The sequence below is a fragment of the Gossypium hirsutum genome, chromosome D08 (genome assembly GCF_007990345.1).
Source record: "Gossypium hirsutum isolate 1008001.06 chromosome D08, Gossypium_hirsutum_v2.1, whole genome shotgun sequence".
NCBI lineage: Eukaryota > Viridiplantae > Streptophyta > Magnoliopsida > Malvales > Malvaceae > Gossypium > Gossypium hirsutum.
This window is the reverse complement of record NC_053444.1, coordinates 64,919,637-64,935,361: the sequence shown is the minus strand read 5'-3', so window position 1 is coordinate 64,935,361 and position 15,725 is coordinate 64,919,637. Positions and strand designations below refer to the sequence as shown.

General features: G+C 31.7%; 1 protein-coding gene and 1 pseudogene across 1 annotated transcript; both read left to right on the top strand.

Moving 5' to 3' along the window:
• Positions 1–817: 817 nt before the first annotated feature.
• Positions 818–2,328, top strand: LOC107899107 (NADPH-dependent aldehyde reductase 1, chloroplastic). The gene is made up of 3 exons (XM_016824717.2): positions 818–1,108; positions 1,191–1,567; positions 1,654–2,328. Exons 1-3 carry the CDS (start codon positions 845–847, stop codon positions 2,033–2,035), a joined length of 1,023 nt encoding a protein of 340 aa, XP_016680206.1. The 5' UTR covers positions 818–844; the 3' UTR covers positions 2,036–2,328.
• A 9,202-nt stretch (positions 2,329–11,530) lies between these two features.
• On the top strand, positions 11,531–15,605 carry LOC107898380 (probable linoleate 9S-lipoxygenase 5; annotated as a pseudogene).
• Positions 15,606–15,725: the final 120 nt, after the last annotated feature.

Here is a 15,725-nt window from a genome sequence, read left to right as displayed (position 1 = left end):
TTAGGCACATAGGATGGTGATTTTAAAAGATGATTTGGACTTGTTTTGATTTGCTTTTGAAGTGGTTGAATATGGTTTAAATTGGGTGACTTGAACCCTAAGTGATATGCTTGAAACCTTGTTTTAAAAGGTAACTACATGTTCACACGGTCTAAGACACAACCATGTGCCATACACGGGCTCATAGCATGATCATATGATCTATAAAAATTTAAATGATTTTGGTGCACACGGGTACATATAGTTATTTTATTCTTTACATTGAAAATTTATTTATCTACAAATTAAAAGTCCACTCATTAATATTTTTTATTATTTTATTCTTTACATTTTCATTTGCTTAGATTCTAACCAAAATCCATGGGCAAAAACCATGCTTACAATCTTCTTTTCATTTATTTAATTAGCACATTTCATAACTATTGACATTGAAATACTAAACTATCATTGTTGAACTAATTCAACTTCAAAGGTTTGGTAGGCAATCGGTCAATTTTAGGTTGCAATGCACAATTTTGAAGATCAGCAAAAGCGTCGCAATATCATCACTCTTTAAAAGAGAAAACTCAGGAAGAAGTCCATTTCTATAGTTGCAGAAATTCAGATCAGAAAAAGACCAGTTTCAAAGACCATGCTAGAACCACCTCACATCACATGGAACCTCATGTCAACAAAAACGTCTGTTCCCGCTGATGTGTCCACTGCATGTGACAGGAAGGACACGTTGTAACCTGTACTGCCACGTCGCCCTACGTGTCTACCTCACAACTCATTATATTACCCTTTGCATTGCACCACCTTTTCCCATTCACTGCATTCATCCAAATCCTATACTCGTATATATATGTTTTCGCGTTCGCTTATTTCCTCAAGAGTCTTGCCTACTGTACTTTCTTGGTATCCAAACAAAACCCCAGTTATTAGAAACCTTTTTCCGAGGAAGCAGAGAAAATCACCTGTTAGATTGTTAGATATCAGAATGGCTTCTGATGGGCAGCAACAGCAGGTACCTCCTCAGAAACAGGATGCACAACCAGGAAAAGAACATGTCATGAATCCTATCCCTGAGTACTACAGCACCAACTACCAGCCTTCCAACAAGCTTCAAGTATTGTTTCCTAAACACAATCCAAAAATGTCATCACATATATATGCTGAATGTTTGAGTAAATTTCTTTTTGTTTTTGCAGGGGAAGGTGGCATTAGTTACTGGAGGTGATTCGGGGATTGGCCGAGCAGTTTGCCACAGCTTTGCCCTCGAGGGAGCAACGGTGGCCTTTACGTACGTGAAGTCTCAAGAGGAGAAGGATGCACAAGACAGTCAGGAGATCCTGAGGAAGGCTAAGACCTCAGCCGCCAAGGACCCGCTGGCTGTATCTGCTGATTTGGGGTACGATAAGAACTGCAAACAAGTCGTTGATGAGGTCGTAAAAGCATTTGGTCGGATCGATATTCTGGTTAACAATGCGGCTGAACAGTACAAGGCTAGCAGTGTGGAGGAGATTGATGAGGAGAGGCTTGATAGGGTGTTTAGGACCAACATCTATTCCCAATTCTTCCTGGCCAGGTAATTCTTTAGAACTTTCCAAGAAAAACAAGTGAAAAATTCGGTCAATAGCGATGGTAACAATTTCATAATTTGATAATTCATAGGCATGCTCTGAAGTACATGAAAGAAGGCAGCTCCATAATCAATACTACATCCGTAAATGCATATAAAGGGAATGACAAGCTACTTGATTACACAGCAACCAAGGGTGCAATTGTGGCTTTCACTAGAGGCCTTTCACTACAGCTGATGAAGCGAGGCATACGTGTGAATGCCGTAGCACCCGGGCCCATATGGACTCCATTGATACCAGCATCATTTGATGAAGAGGAAACCGCTCAGTTTGGAGCTCAAGTTCCAATGAAAAGACCTGGGCAGCCCAGCGAGGTTGCACCATGCTTTGTGTTCCTTGCATGTAACCACTGCTCCTCCTACATGACTGGCCAAACCCTCCATCCAAATGGTGGTACCGTTGTGAATGGTTGATATGCGCCATACAGGGTTTACTCGAGCTTCTGCTTTTCGTTCCTTTTTATGTTTATATAAATACGGTGTGGGTGTTTTGAGTCTTGCTGCATGCAAGAGTGGTAATAGTAAACAGTCGTATCTATTTCCAACTGTATGTATAACTCTAGGCAAGGCAATCTCAAGGATACTAGGAGGAGCCTAAGCCCAACTAGTGCGGTTTGTGTAAAAAACAACTATGAAACTTTGGGTCTTTTATAAGAAGCAAGAAAGTATAATAATGGAACAAAGCAGGAGCCATCTTTACGACTTTATATTTGGGCAAACCAGGATCCAAATGATTTTTTTTTTCTACCAAGTGAATTTTTACTTAATTTAAAATATTATAGATTAAAATTTTTGGGTTCCTATCAAACCCCTAGCTTCGCCATGGTCACCTCATAATCCCGAAGAGCATGAGCTCCACATTCAGATGTAAGCTGGCGTATTGGACAAACAACAGTAGAAGCAATCCTCCGTAGGAAAGAATTGAGTTATTATACCATATATTGAATCATGCTGCTAAAATTTAATCTTCTCAGGCACATTATGCTGCTAAAACTTTGTGTAGTTTAATGCCTTAATTCCAAATATGTTTATTAAGAATTGAATTATTGTACCATAATTGAATCTCAAAATAACGCTAATTGTTTTGGAACCATAAATTGCAAATGTGGCCATCACTTATATCCAAAGAAGTCGATCTTAAGTGACTCAAAATATGAAAATTTCTTGTTAAACCAGCTCATATTTATAAACACTAACTAAATTTTATATTAGACCATTCCATATTTAAATTATTTTTTATGTCTTATTTGTAGTGCATTTTGAGTGATTAAATGGTGTTAATTGTGAATTATATACTTGCTTTAAATTCATATTTTTGAAGTTTTTTTGGAGCATTTGACAACAATAGGAGCGAAAAACGAGTAAAAATTAAAATATTGGAGTTGTTTGGAAGCTACACATGGTCAATAGTATTCTATACGATTAGACCACACGGCTGTGTGAGCCACACAGGCGTGTAACTAGTTACGCAGATTTTCAATTTTTAGATTTTTGGCACTTTAAATAAAAAGGGAGAAAGATAGGAGTCTTAGTTTAGCACGAAAATTACTCAAAAGAATACATTGGAAGTTGATTTTGAAGCAGTACTCCATCAAGATTGAAAATTCCAAGCTGATTTTTAAGAAAGTTATCATGAGTTTCTTTTATTTTATGGGTTATATTGTATTTTTTGTTTCTTCTTACAAGTGCAAACTAGTTTTTAAAATAATTAGAGGAGATATATTATTATTTGATTTTCAGTTCACAGCCAAATTCGAGCGCCCAAACACACGTCATAGCCCCTGCAGCAAACGTGACAGGTACGTTCCTTTGTAATTGCACAACTACTAGAAGATATGTTCATGGTTTCTAATTATAATTCCCACGAAAACCATCCGTGATTGTACACGAAATGATGCATTGAAATTAATCTTTACAACAGACACACAGGGAGGATCCCGACTAATGCCTGAACCAGCCTGGTCGACAAAGAACATACACCCAAAGCCTCAAGCTCCTGCGTATAGTTAAGAATAAAGGTAACAATTGCGTTGCTCGTTTGTGTTACACCTTCACGATCAAATATATCTATACTTCGAGTTAACTCATTTAATCATAAAAATATATTTAAAAGGATTTTCGTAAATTTCAAAATAATTGAATTTATTCTTTCACCATAGCCACTTTACCAAAGAATATTCAACCATAAGCCCTTAAGAGTTAATTTTTTATATTCAAATAATAATATAAGATTGAATATTTAAGCCATAACCATTCTACTCTAGGGAAGATTAAGTTATTTGATAGCCGGTGGGTTTGACAAAGGGTGTCATATATTTTTAGTTGTGCTCAAAATAAAAAATAATGGATTAAAAAAGGCATAATGTCAAAAATAGTCTCTAACGTTGGATTGATTGGTCACTTTGACCCTTTATGTTTTTTAGGATCACTTTGGTTCCTAATGTCTTTTTAGTTAAGTTAGTCTATTTTTAATAGACATGATAACGTAGCCGTTAGTTGATTAGCGGTCAATATTAACCGCTGAAGTGACGGTCCAAATATAATTAAATGCTGACATGATACTATTTTATCTTATATGCCATGTCAGCAAATGATTTTAAAATTATTAAGATTATTTCAAAATTATTAAAATTATGAAAAAATATTGTCTATGATAATTGTTTTATAGTTTAATCAACTGGATTTTATAATTGATAGATCTTTATAGGTGATATGTTCGGATAAGTTTTTTTTCTTCAAATTATTTACATAATGAAAAATAATGTTATTTCAATTTAAATAATACTTTTAATTATTTGAAATATTTTTAGTATCTCAAGGTAAATTATTTGTCTCTAGACCAATATCTTAATTGAGTGTCTGATCATTTTAAAGAATTTTAGTACAAATAAAAGAGCATGTGTACGAAAACTTTATGTACTTTAGATAGTACTAGCATGGTTTTCACCCGCACTTTGTACTAGGTTAATTTTTTGTTTCTTGACTAAATTATAATGTAAAAATTTAAAGGTTACAATTTGCTCAAAGTTTTTGTGCTCTTTGTATATTTAGAATTTAATCTTCAAACTTTTATTTTTAGGAATTTAGTCACTTTACATTCCAAATTTAAATTTTTTTTTTTGCGTGCTGGTGTGGCATTTTGAAAAATAAAATAAAATTGGTATCCATGTAACAAAAAAGTAACACTATAATGGACTTAAATTTAATAAATAATTTTAACAGTACTAATAATTCTCAAAAACTCGCATCATTATTTAAATTAAAATAAAATATTTAGACTAATTAATGACATTACAAAAGTTAAGGTATCAAATTATGTTAAATGAAAGTATAAAGATTAAAATTAAAATTTGAGTGAAATATAAATATTAAATTAAAATTTAACCATTTTATATTCTAAAAAAAGTTGAAAAGTTGAAATTAAAATTTATCCATAATCTTCTCATATGACACACACCCAAAAAAAAAGTAATACAGGTGCCAATTACGGAAGACTTTAATATTTCCTTGTATATAGAGATGATCATGGGTCGACTCATAACAAAATTCCAAGCCTATTTGATAGGCTTGGGCCCGACCTAGCCTAAAAAATGGGCTTAAATTTTGTCTAAGCTCGGCTGAATAAAAAAGCTAAAACCTGAGCCGGCCCGGTCAGACTTGTCTGTATTAAAAAAATTTATATTACCTTTTATATAAAAATAAATTTAAAAAATATAATACATCAAACACGCTAAAAGTATTAAAATAAATGTTTATAAACAAATTAAAAATAAATTAAAAAAAGTTTTTATATTTAAATAACATTAAGAAGATGCAACTTAACGATCAAATGCCCCTAAAATAGTAGCAAAATCAACAATAAAACAATAGTTATACAATATTTAAACAATAACAACAAAATAATAACAATATGATAGTAAAATGAAAACAAAATAGTAACTTTTTCTTTTTGCAAATTCGGGATAAAAAAAGTTTACCTAAAGCCTGATGGCCTTTTTAGTCCAAACACATTTTTGGGGTTTATAATTTTACCTAAATCTTCTTACTTTTCAGACGAGTTTTTGTGCCGGTCATATATGATGGTATTATCACATATGTATCATTTTTTAAAATTTTAAATGAATAAATTTAACCCTTATATCACATGGGTGAGAAACTAATTTTTATATTATTATTTTTGTTCTTATCTAATATTTCAGTCTTTTTCGCCTACATGTGGTGGAGGGTTATTAAATTGATTCCACATAATGCACTTCTGCATAAATGTGGTGGTATTATTATTAACTTTGTGTCATCATACATAATTTAAATGTTGAATAAATCTAGAATAATTATATTTAAGTTCACGATTGACTTTAGGTTAAAATGATTAGAATTAGAGCTCAAATTTTGTTATGATATGATTTTTGTTTTCAATTTTTTTCGTGATTCAGGCTTAGTTTGAATGAATAATGCGTTTATTTGTGGTTAATATAAAAATAGTATTGATAGTGAAATTAAATACTGTAATAATATCATGATATGAGACAAAAAATAAACTAAATACACCGTACCGCACCTAACCATCCATTCAAATCCTACCTTTTGTTTTTTTTTCAACACCATGTATGATGGAGGGTTATTAAAGTTATACCACTTCACCCACGAGGACTAATTTTTCCACTTCTTATCTGTTCATTTTAGATTAAATTATTAATACTTTTTTTAATGAAAATTAAGTACTACCTTTTTTTCTTCTTTTAAATTAATTACTTTTGAATGACGACTGAAATGAAGAAAGAGTTTAAAGTCTAGTCTTTTAATGAAAATTCCCTTGCTCCTTTATTAATGGTACAACTACAATTTTAGTCCCTCTCAAATTAATTTAATTTTTTAGCCTCTTTGTTAAATGAAAATTTTCATTTTTGGCCCATTCCAAACATTAAAAATTCAATATAAGACATTCTAATATAAAATTATTAGCTTTGGCTATTTTTTTGTTTTAATTTTATCTCGACTCTTCCATTACACAATTCTGAACTTTGCTCTTAATTATCACCTAAATTTGTTGATTTGAACTAATAAATGTTAGAATGAAGAGCGATTGAACAGGTTATATTATAATCTTGTTAGTTTAGACAAAGAGTTATATTTTAAAAGATCAATGAATTGTTAGCTCGGTTGGTATCGGTTTTGTTTTCATTGCAAGAAGATTTGGGTTCGAAGTTCGAACATGCTGAAACACGTTTCTCTTCCTATTTAAGGGTTGGGTATGATTGACGGAAAATAAACATAACAAATTTTAACAAAAAAAAAGTTTACAATTTTAATGATTAAATTGATATTTTTAAATCGAATTAATTTCTAAGTAAAATTTTAAGATTTAATTTCTTTCAAAATTGCAACCAAATAATAATTTAACTGTTAATATTTAAATATAATTTCATTTTTTAATTATCCAGGAGAAAATAAATTGTGCGAATTTAAATGTTAATAAACCTTAAACAACACAAATTAGGGACATTATTTTATTTTAAATTATACCGTGGGTCACTTTAAAATAACATCATTTTTATTTTGGTCACTTTAAATTATTTTTTGTCAATTTAGTCAATTTTGTTGATATGGCATATTAGCCTGCGGCACACTTTTTGACTTTTGACTAACCCACCATTTTCTGCACACGCGATAGTTAATTGTTAACTCGAATTTCAAAAATTGGGGCTCCTGGGTTTTTGAAATTTAAGTTAACTTACACCCCCAAATCCTTCAAGCAACCACTCCTCTTCTTCATTATTGCTCTTTCCTTTCCTCACAACCCAAATGAAGTGCTGCCCTGTGGCTTCAATCAACGGCACTCCCAAAACATATGTAAACCACTGATTTGAGTTGTTTCGAATTAAGCCAGTTTAAACATTTTTGTTCATCGATCAATGGTTTCTTCCTTCTACCTGCTTTATCTTCAATGCCCCTGTTGCACACTGGAACAGGGCCAACATGCCATGCCTTTCTTCCTAAATGTTCCTCTAGTGATCGACAACAGGTATAGAGAAAAACCCAAGTTAACTACTAACTATATATCCTATGGGAAAGGAAGTGCAGAAAATGGTGGGTTGTGGTTTTTCCACTCTAGAGGTACACAATCAAGCGAAAAGAAAAAAAAAAAAAGTTTTTGGAATAATTACAGGAAAATCCTTAAACTTTAATTAAAAGTAAAAAAGAGTGCTACATATCGTCATTCAATTAAATTGAATTAATATATCACGTCAATAATTTATTAATGGATTAATGAAATTTTTAATGTTAGTAATTAATTTCAACAATTATCTTAATTAGAGTATCTAATCTTGATAAAAGAAAAAGGTTAAAGTAACTAAAATAAAAATAACGTGTAGTTTACATTTTTATTATCATTAAATTGATTAATTTAAAAAGGAAAAATTAAACCTCGCGGAAAATCCACACATCATGCATGGGTTTGTTTGTCATTCGTCCACCCTTAAAAATTGAGCATGAATTATACACGTTTTTTTTTTCCTTACATTTTTAATAAGTTAAATATAAATAAATTATGACACATATTTATTAAAAATTATGTATAAATTAAATGGAAATATAAAATTAATAGTCTTAGATTTAAGGTGTATTTTATTAATTTTATATAAAATATAAAAATAAAAATACTCTCGTAATAATATATTTAATAATAAAATTATTTTATTTATTTTTAAATTAAATTAATGTTGATTAACTCATAACACAATTTTAATTAAAAGCTTTAAATATATTACAATAAAAAAAGATTGCCTACGTATCTTCGTATGATAATGATATACGAACTTTTGGGTTGAATAACTATTTTTATTTATTTATTTTTTTTTTGCAAAACTGCATTAATCTTTCAACGGACATATTCTACACGTGAGTTAATTCATTTGTTTTTGGAATAAGATTTCATAATAATATATAGTAAGCTTATGAATTTTGATTTTAATTATAAAATTATCGGAAGCTTACTTATTTTACAAAGTAAGAGTATATTTATATCTTTTTTATATTTTGATAAATTTCGAAAAGTACATACACACAATGAGAATTATAAAATTTGAACCCAGGACATTATAATATTTAAGGTAAAGCACTGTTTAGGGATTGGATTTGATGATTGTTCTCACATTGGACCTGAACTTTTTTTTTTTGCCCAAGTTAGTAGTCCATGAACTTGAGAATTGTTCTAACAATCGAGTATGAACTTTTTTTTGTCAAATTCTTTTTAAGTAAATATTATGGATTAACTTGGATAAAAAAAATTTATGCCGCAATATGAGAATAATTGTCAAGTTCAAGGACTAACTTGGACAAAACAAGTTCAACTCAAGCCCTAATGTGTAAATAATTATCAAGTTCAGAAACTAACTTGGATAAAGAAAAGTTCAAACCCCAATTTGAGAATAATTATCAAGGTAAGGCCCCAAATTTAATTTTTACTGTGACTTTTTATAAATTTGTTACATAGATTTTTTCACTTAAGCATTAGTATTTGAATATGATTTCATTTTTATCAAAAACGGGAAAGAAATTGTCTAGATTTAAACTTGAATTTTTTTTAATACAATATTGAGGATGGGGGTGGGATGACAAGGTTTAAATCCGTATTAAACAAGTGTATGATAAGAATTTTAACCACAATTTCATACAAGTTAAGACTTTAAACTTGAATTTGAAGTCTTAACTTGTACGAAGTCGTGATTAAAGTTTTTGTCAAGTACTCATTTGATGCAGCAGATTCACACCTTTTAGATAAATGATTGTATAGATTCATTTAAAATGAGTGCAAAACTAAAAAGAGAAAAATAAAAAAAATTATGAAAAAAATCTGTAAAAATATCAAAAACTCAAAAAATAAATTTATTATTTATTAAAAAATTGTAAAATATAGTGGGTGAACCAATTATATGATATTATATTATTTAAAACTGCAGGCCAACAATTAATTAGTGATATGATTTAGTTTGTTAAGGAGATAATATTTGAATGAAAGAGATTAAGGATGTTATAATATTAGCTTTGGTTTTCTTCTAAAATAACTATTAACTTTGCTTCTCTCGCCCAAAACCAACATTGTACACCCTTAATTAATTATGAAAATAATTGAAGGAAAAAATTAAATACTAAAATGACTTGAAATTTACGGTATTGCACGTCGGTGTGTCGCCTGATACACCGACAACACCACTCTCATGATGACTCAATGATATTTTTTTCGAAAGATTCTTTTTTATGCCATCACTGTGTCAAGTGATACCAACATGTATTTTTTGAAATACTCGTGAAAAATACGAGTATTCATGGTGGAGAAAAAAAAAAGGAAAAATATTTTGTAATAGATGCCACTGATGTGGCAAGCATCATCGGTGGGAAGTTTTAGAAAAAGAAGCTAAAAAGAAACAAATGAAATAGAAAAAAAAACAGAAATAAATAAAAGGAGAAGTTTTGTGATCGATGCTTGCTTCATAGGTGATTCTTGACTTATTGGCTTGCCAGTGCCACCATTAGTGGATTGAAAAACTTACGTAAGGAAAACTAAACACAAGTCTAGAAGATAAGGACTACCTATGAAGCAACAAGCAAGTATCGATCATGAGATTTCCCCTTTATTATTATTTTTTTCTATTTCAATTGTTTCTTTTTAGTTTCTTCTTTTTTCTGTTCTATTTTTTTTTTAAATTTTCATCAGTGCTGCTTGACACACTGGTAAAACTTATTTTTTTTAAAATTATCGATGTTGCCTGACAAACCGATGACACTCATTAAAAAATATATATTTTCATCGTGAATACCCATTTCTTTTACAGGTAATTTAAAAAATACATATGGTGTCGTCTGCCACAGTGGTGACACCCAAAATTTTTTTTAAAACCAATCATTAGGTCATCATGGGGGGCGGTGTTGCCGGTGTGTTAGACGACAACGACGAACACTATAGATTTTAAGTCATTTTCGTATTTTATTTTTTCCTTGAGTTTTTTCATAATTAATTAATTAATTTAGATTATTTAAAAAAAGTGAATTATACACTTTTTTTTATTCTTACCTTTCGGTAAAAAGTTAAATTTAATTAGATTATAAGACAGTTGTAGTCTAAATAAATTTACGTCAATATATATTTATTAAATATCATATATATATATAATTTAAATGAAGTTGCGGTTGAACTAAGAAAATAAAAGAACTAAAATGTACAAAATTTTAAATTTAAATTAATATTTTTATAGATAAAAAATTATCTATTAATCATTTTTCATTTGAATTAGTTTCCATAGATCCCTGACACTAATTTAATTAAAAATTTTAAATATAATATTAATAAAAAATAATATTTTTTAAAAGTAATCTATTAAATTTCACCCTATCTAACTTCATACGACAATGATGTTAAATATTTTCTTTTTTGTTGTTGAAAAAAAATGATCATCAAAGTTTTTTCAAATATTCTTTCGATTTAAATTATACATTTATTTTTCAGATAAAATTTATATATAAAATTGAATAAATTAGTCGATGTATGTTAATTTAAAAAGTAATTTAGTCCATTAAAATTTTATCTATTTTTATTGTTAAAAGTAATTACACATAACATGTGACCTGCAAAAATAAAATTTTAACAGTAAAAATAAATAAAACTTTTAACAAATAATTTATTCTTTAATCTAATATATAAAAATTTAAATTTTGTCAAATTTAACAACGTGGCGTATTTCCACATAAGGTTTCATCGGCTTACGATATCCTATTAGCCTTGTCTCAATTAATTAATTCTTTAATCTAAGTTTCCCTATAAATATCCGAACATTTCTCTTATTTCGGCACACCAACTTCAAACAATCCAAGTCATATATTTCTAGTAGCTAATAAGATCCCAGAAAAAAAATGGTTCTCGGAGATCTAGCGAGTTCTATCGGTAATGTTGTCAGCGACATTACCGGCATCAATAAAACCACCAAGACCGTTACAGGCAGTGTTGTTTTAGTTAAGAAGAATTTTTTGGACTTCACTTCCTTGACCTCAACCGTAGTTGATGGCCTTTTCGAGTTGCTTGGCAATGGTGTCACTCTCCAGCTCGTCAGTGCTGAAAATACCGATCCTGGTACGTTTCATTGCCAACTCTTTTTTTTTTTTTTTTTGAAATTATAAATATAATAATGTTTAAAAGAAATCAAAATTGTTGTGCTGTAGCAAATGAAAATGGAGGAAAGCTGGGGAAATTAGAGGCATTGGAGTATTGGAACCTCACATATACTCCTCCATTGGCTGGTAGTGATTCGTTGTATAAGGTTTCATTTGAGTGGGATGAAGAGCTTGGAATTCCTGGAGCTATCATCCTACGAAATAATCATGCGGCTGAGTTTTTCTTAAAGACAATTACTCTTGAAGATGTTCCTGGCGAAGGTCGAATTCATTTTGTTTGCGACTCGTGGGTTTATCCTGATAAACTGTATAAACAACCACGAATCTTCTTCGCTAACAAGGTATTAAACATGATTTTATGATTATGAATCAAATGAATTAAAGCCAGATTTCGTATTCAAGCAGAATTCTTTTTGTAGACATATCTTCCGCATGAGATGCCAGCAGCGCTGCGTATATACAGAGAAGAAGAGCTAAAGGCGTTGAGAGGGGAAGGGATTGGAGAGCTGAAAACAGGAGATCGTGTTTATGACTATGCTTTGTACAATGATTTGGGTGATCCCGATAACGGTGCAGACCTCGCTCGTCCGGTTCTTGGAGGTTCCGCACAGTATCCTTATCCTCGGAGAGGAAGAACCAGCAGACCACCTTCCAAAACAGGTTCGGATAAAGTTTTTGGACATTGAGTATACTGGGATATCTATAATCTTACGTTTTTCTTAATCTGTTCATAGATCCAAACACTGAGAGCAGGGTTTTTCTTCCGGAAGTTCTAAACATCTACGTCCCACGAGATGAGCAATTTGGTCATTTGAAGCTATCGGACTTTATTGCTTTTAATCTGAAGGGCTTAGTTAATCAAATCATTCCATTACTGGAAGCTTATGTTAATCTTACGCCTAATGAGTTCGACTCGTTTAAAGACGTGGACAATCTCTACTTCAATGGAATCCCACTTCCTACTGATCTTGTCAATCAAATCGCAAGTACCATCCCTTTGGAGATGGTGCAGGAGTTTTTCCGATCTGATGGCCAACAGCTCTTAAAATATCCAGTGCCTCAAGTGATTCAAGGTGAACAAATTTTAGTGTTATTAAATATTCCATGCATGCATGCATGCATGTGTTTATTTAGAGGATCGGAGTAGTCCTATTGTATGTATGTATGTATGTATGTATGTATGTATGTATGTATTTTTAATATGTTGACTACTTGGGAGCAGATCGGAGTAATCCTATTGCATGGAGGACAGATGAAGAATTTGGAAGAGAAATGATTGCAGGATTGAACCCTCTTCTTATTCAGCTTCTCAAAGTAAGCTTAATAAAAAAGAACTCAGTCAATCACTTTCGTCCAATTAGGGGGCGAAGACATGTATTTGTTATAAAATTACATAAACTGAATTATTAAATTTTTTGAGAGATTAAAAAAATAAATTGTTGACTTAATGAAGGGTATAAAAGGGATTTGAATTGAACTAACAGGGCCTTACGTTTAATTAGGTGGTCGAGGCTACCTATTTCTAGTTATATTAGACTTGATCATGGGTCGGGTCAGGTTAGGTTCGACTCGAACTGATGTAAAATTTTAGACTTGTTTTATAGGCTCGATCCTGGCCTAAAAAAGGACCTAAAAATCTACTCAAGTACGACTTAGATTAAAAATGTTAAACCCGAATCCGATCTGACCTACTCATATTAAGGTTTTTTAAATTATTTTTATATAAAAATAAATCTAAAAAATATAATACATCAACTACACTAAAAATATTAAAATAAATGTTTCCAAAAAAATTCTACCCAAGTCCTGACCCGTTTTAAAAACGAATCCTATTTTTTGTTCAAGCCTATTTTTTTGCTCAAACGCTCCAACTTTTGTTGAAATCCATTTTTTACAGGAAGTTTGACATTAAAAGCAAAATTAGGAAACAAAAAACACTCAAACTTTATGTATGTAAAGGGTTTAGATATTGTTTTATATATTCAACTTATAACACTATGAAATCAATTGCAGGAATTCCCTCCAGTGAGCAACTTAGATCCTGAAGTGTATGTTAATCAAAACAGTTCAATAACCAAACAAGACATTGAGTATAACTTAGATGGACTTACTGTTAAAGAGGTAATATTATATATATATCTATCTTTTTCTTTATTTCTTGGTATATCACTAATGATCTATGGACGTGACACAGGCACTGACGAGCAAAAGGCTATTTATATTGGACCATCACGACACACTTATGCCCTTAAGATGATAAACGAGTATACAGAAGCAAAGACATATGCATCTAGGACAATTCTGTTCTTGAGAGGGGATAATACATTGAAGCCAGTGACCATTGAATTGAGCTTGCCAAAAATGGAAGGAGATAAAATTGGATGCGTTTGCAAAGTATACACTCCAGGTGAACATGGAGTTGAGGGTTGGATTTGGCAGCTTGCTAAAGCTTTTGTAAATGTGAATGATTCTGGTCACCACCAGCTAGTGAGCCACTGGTAAGGACATGCATGCGCCAAAGAAGACTACATATACATATATGTATTTGAAGCTTACATAGGCTGTGTTTTTGATTTGGTGTCAGGTTGAACACTCATGCAGTGCTAGAGCCATTCGTGATTGCAACAAACAGACAGCTGAGTGTGGTTCATCCAGTTTATAAGCTTCTCCATCCTCACTTCCGTGACACCATGACTATTAATGCATTGGCTAGAGAATTGCTCATTAATGCTAATGGAATTATAGAGAAGACATTTTGTCCTGGAAAATACTCTCTAGAGATGTCCTCTGTAATTTACAAGAGTTGGAATTTCATGGATCAGGCTCTTCCCAATGATCTCAAGAAAAGGTATTATAATAATCTTAGTACAAAAATTAACCAGGGATTTATAGTATATATGTTTTCATAGGAATTATATGGTCTTTTGTTTTCTATTTTTTATCAGAGGGATTGCAGATGGTGATATCAAATCTCTGGATGACCTTGACCGACTATTGATAAAAGACTACCCATACGCTGTTGATGGGTTGAAGATCTGGTTTGCTATTGAAAAATGGGTCAGAGATTACTGCTCATTCTACTACAAGACCGATGAAACGGTTCAACGGGACCCTGAAATTCAAGCATGGTGGAAGGAACTCCGAGAGGTGGGTCATGGTGACAAAAAAAGCGACCCGTGGTGGCCTAAAATGCAGAACCTTGAAAACCTGATTCAATCTTGCACCATTATCATATGGATCGCTTCTGCACTCCATGCAGCTGTCAACTACGGACAATACGCCTACGGAGGCTACTTCCCCAACCGCCCAACACTAAGCCGAAGGTTCATGCCTGAGAAAGGCACCCCTGAGTATGCAGAGCTTGAAAAGAACCCTGAGAAGGTCTTCTTTAGAACCATGTCTTCTCAGCTACAATCCCTGACCGTCATTACGGTGCTCGAAACGCTGTCGAACCACGCATCGGATGAGGTGTATCTTGGACAACGAACCCCCAACTGGACCACCGATGCAATTCCCCTAGCAGCTTCGGATGCTTTCAATAAGAGACTTGCTGAAATTGAAGGGGAAATCTTAAAGATGAACACAGACAAGACATTGAAGAACAGGGTTGGTACCGTCAATGTTCCTTATAATTTGCTTTATCCAACAGGTGATGTTGGCATTTCTGGCAAGGGAATTCCAAATAGCATCTCAATCTAATTGAAAGGTATAAGTTGCATGAAATAAGTGTTGCTATGTAATATTATTGCAGCACATCAAATAGTATTATTGTCTATATTTTGTGTTATTTTTGTGGGTACACTGATCTCGTCCTCCAAGTTTGTACTATCTTCAGTGTCATACTACTACAGTATTATTTACTCTCAATAAATTTAAGAAAATTCGTATATTTTTATAATAGTAAAAATATATTTTAATAAATTATAAAAATGTAATT

What these genes read in the sequence shown, in the direction of transcription:
- LOC107899107 (XM_016824717.2), top strand. Translation starts at nt 845, where the DNA reads ATGTTTTCGCGTTCGCTTATTTCCTCAAGAGTCTTGCCTACTGTACTT. An exon ending in AGCCTTCCAACAAGCTTCAA is followed by an intron (nt 1,109 to 1,190) that starts GTATTGTTTCCT and finishes TTGTTTTTGCAG; the next exon opens with GGGAAGGTGGCATTAGTTAC. An exon ending in TCCCAATTCTTCCTGGCCAG is followed by an intron (nt 1,568 to 1,653) that starts GTAATTCTTTAG and finishes GATAATTCATAG; the next exon opens with GCATGCTCTGAAGTACATGA.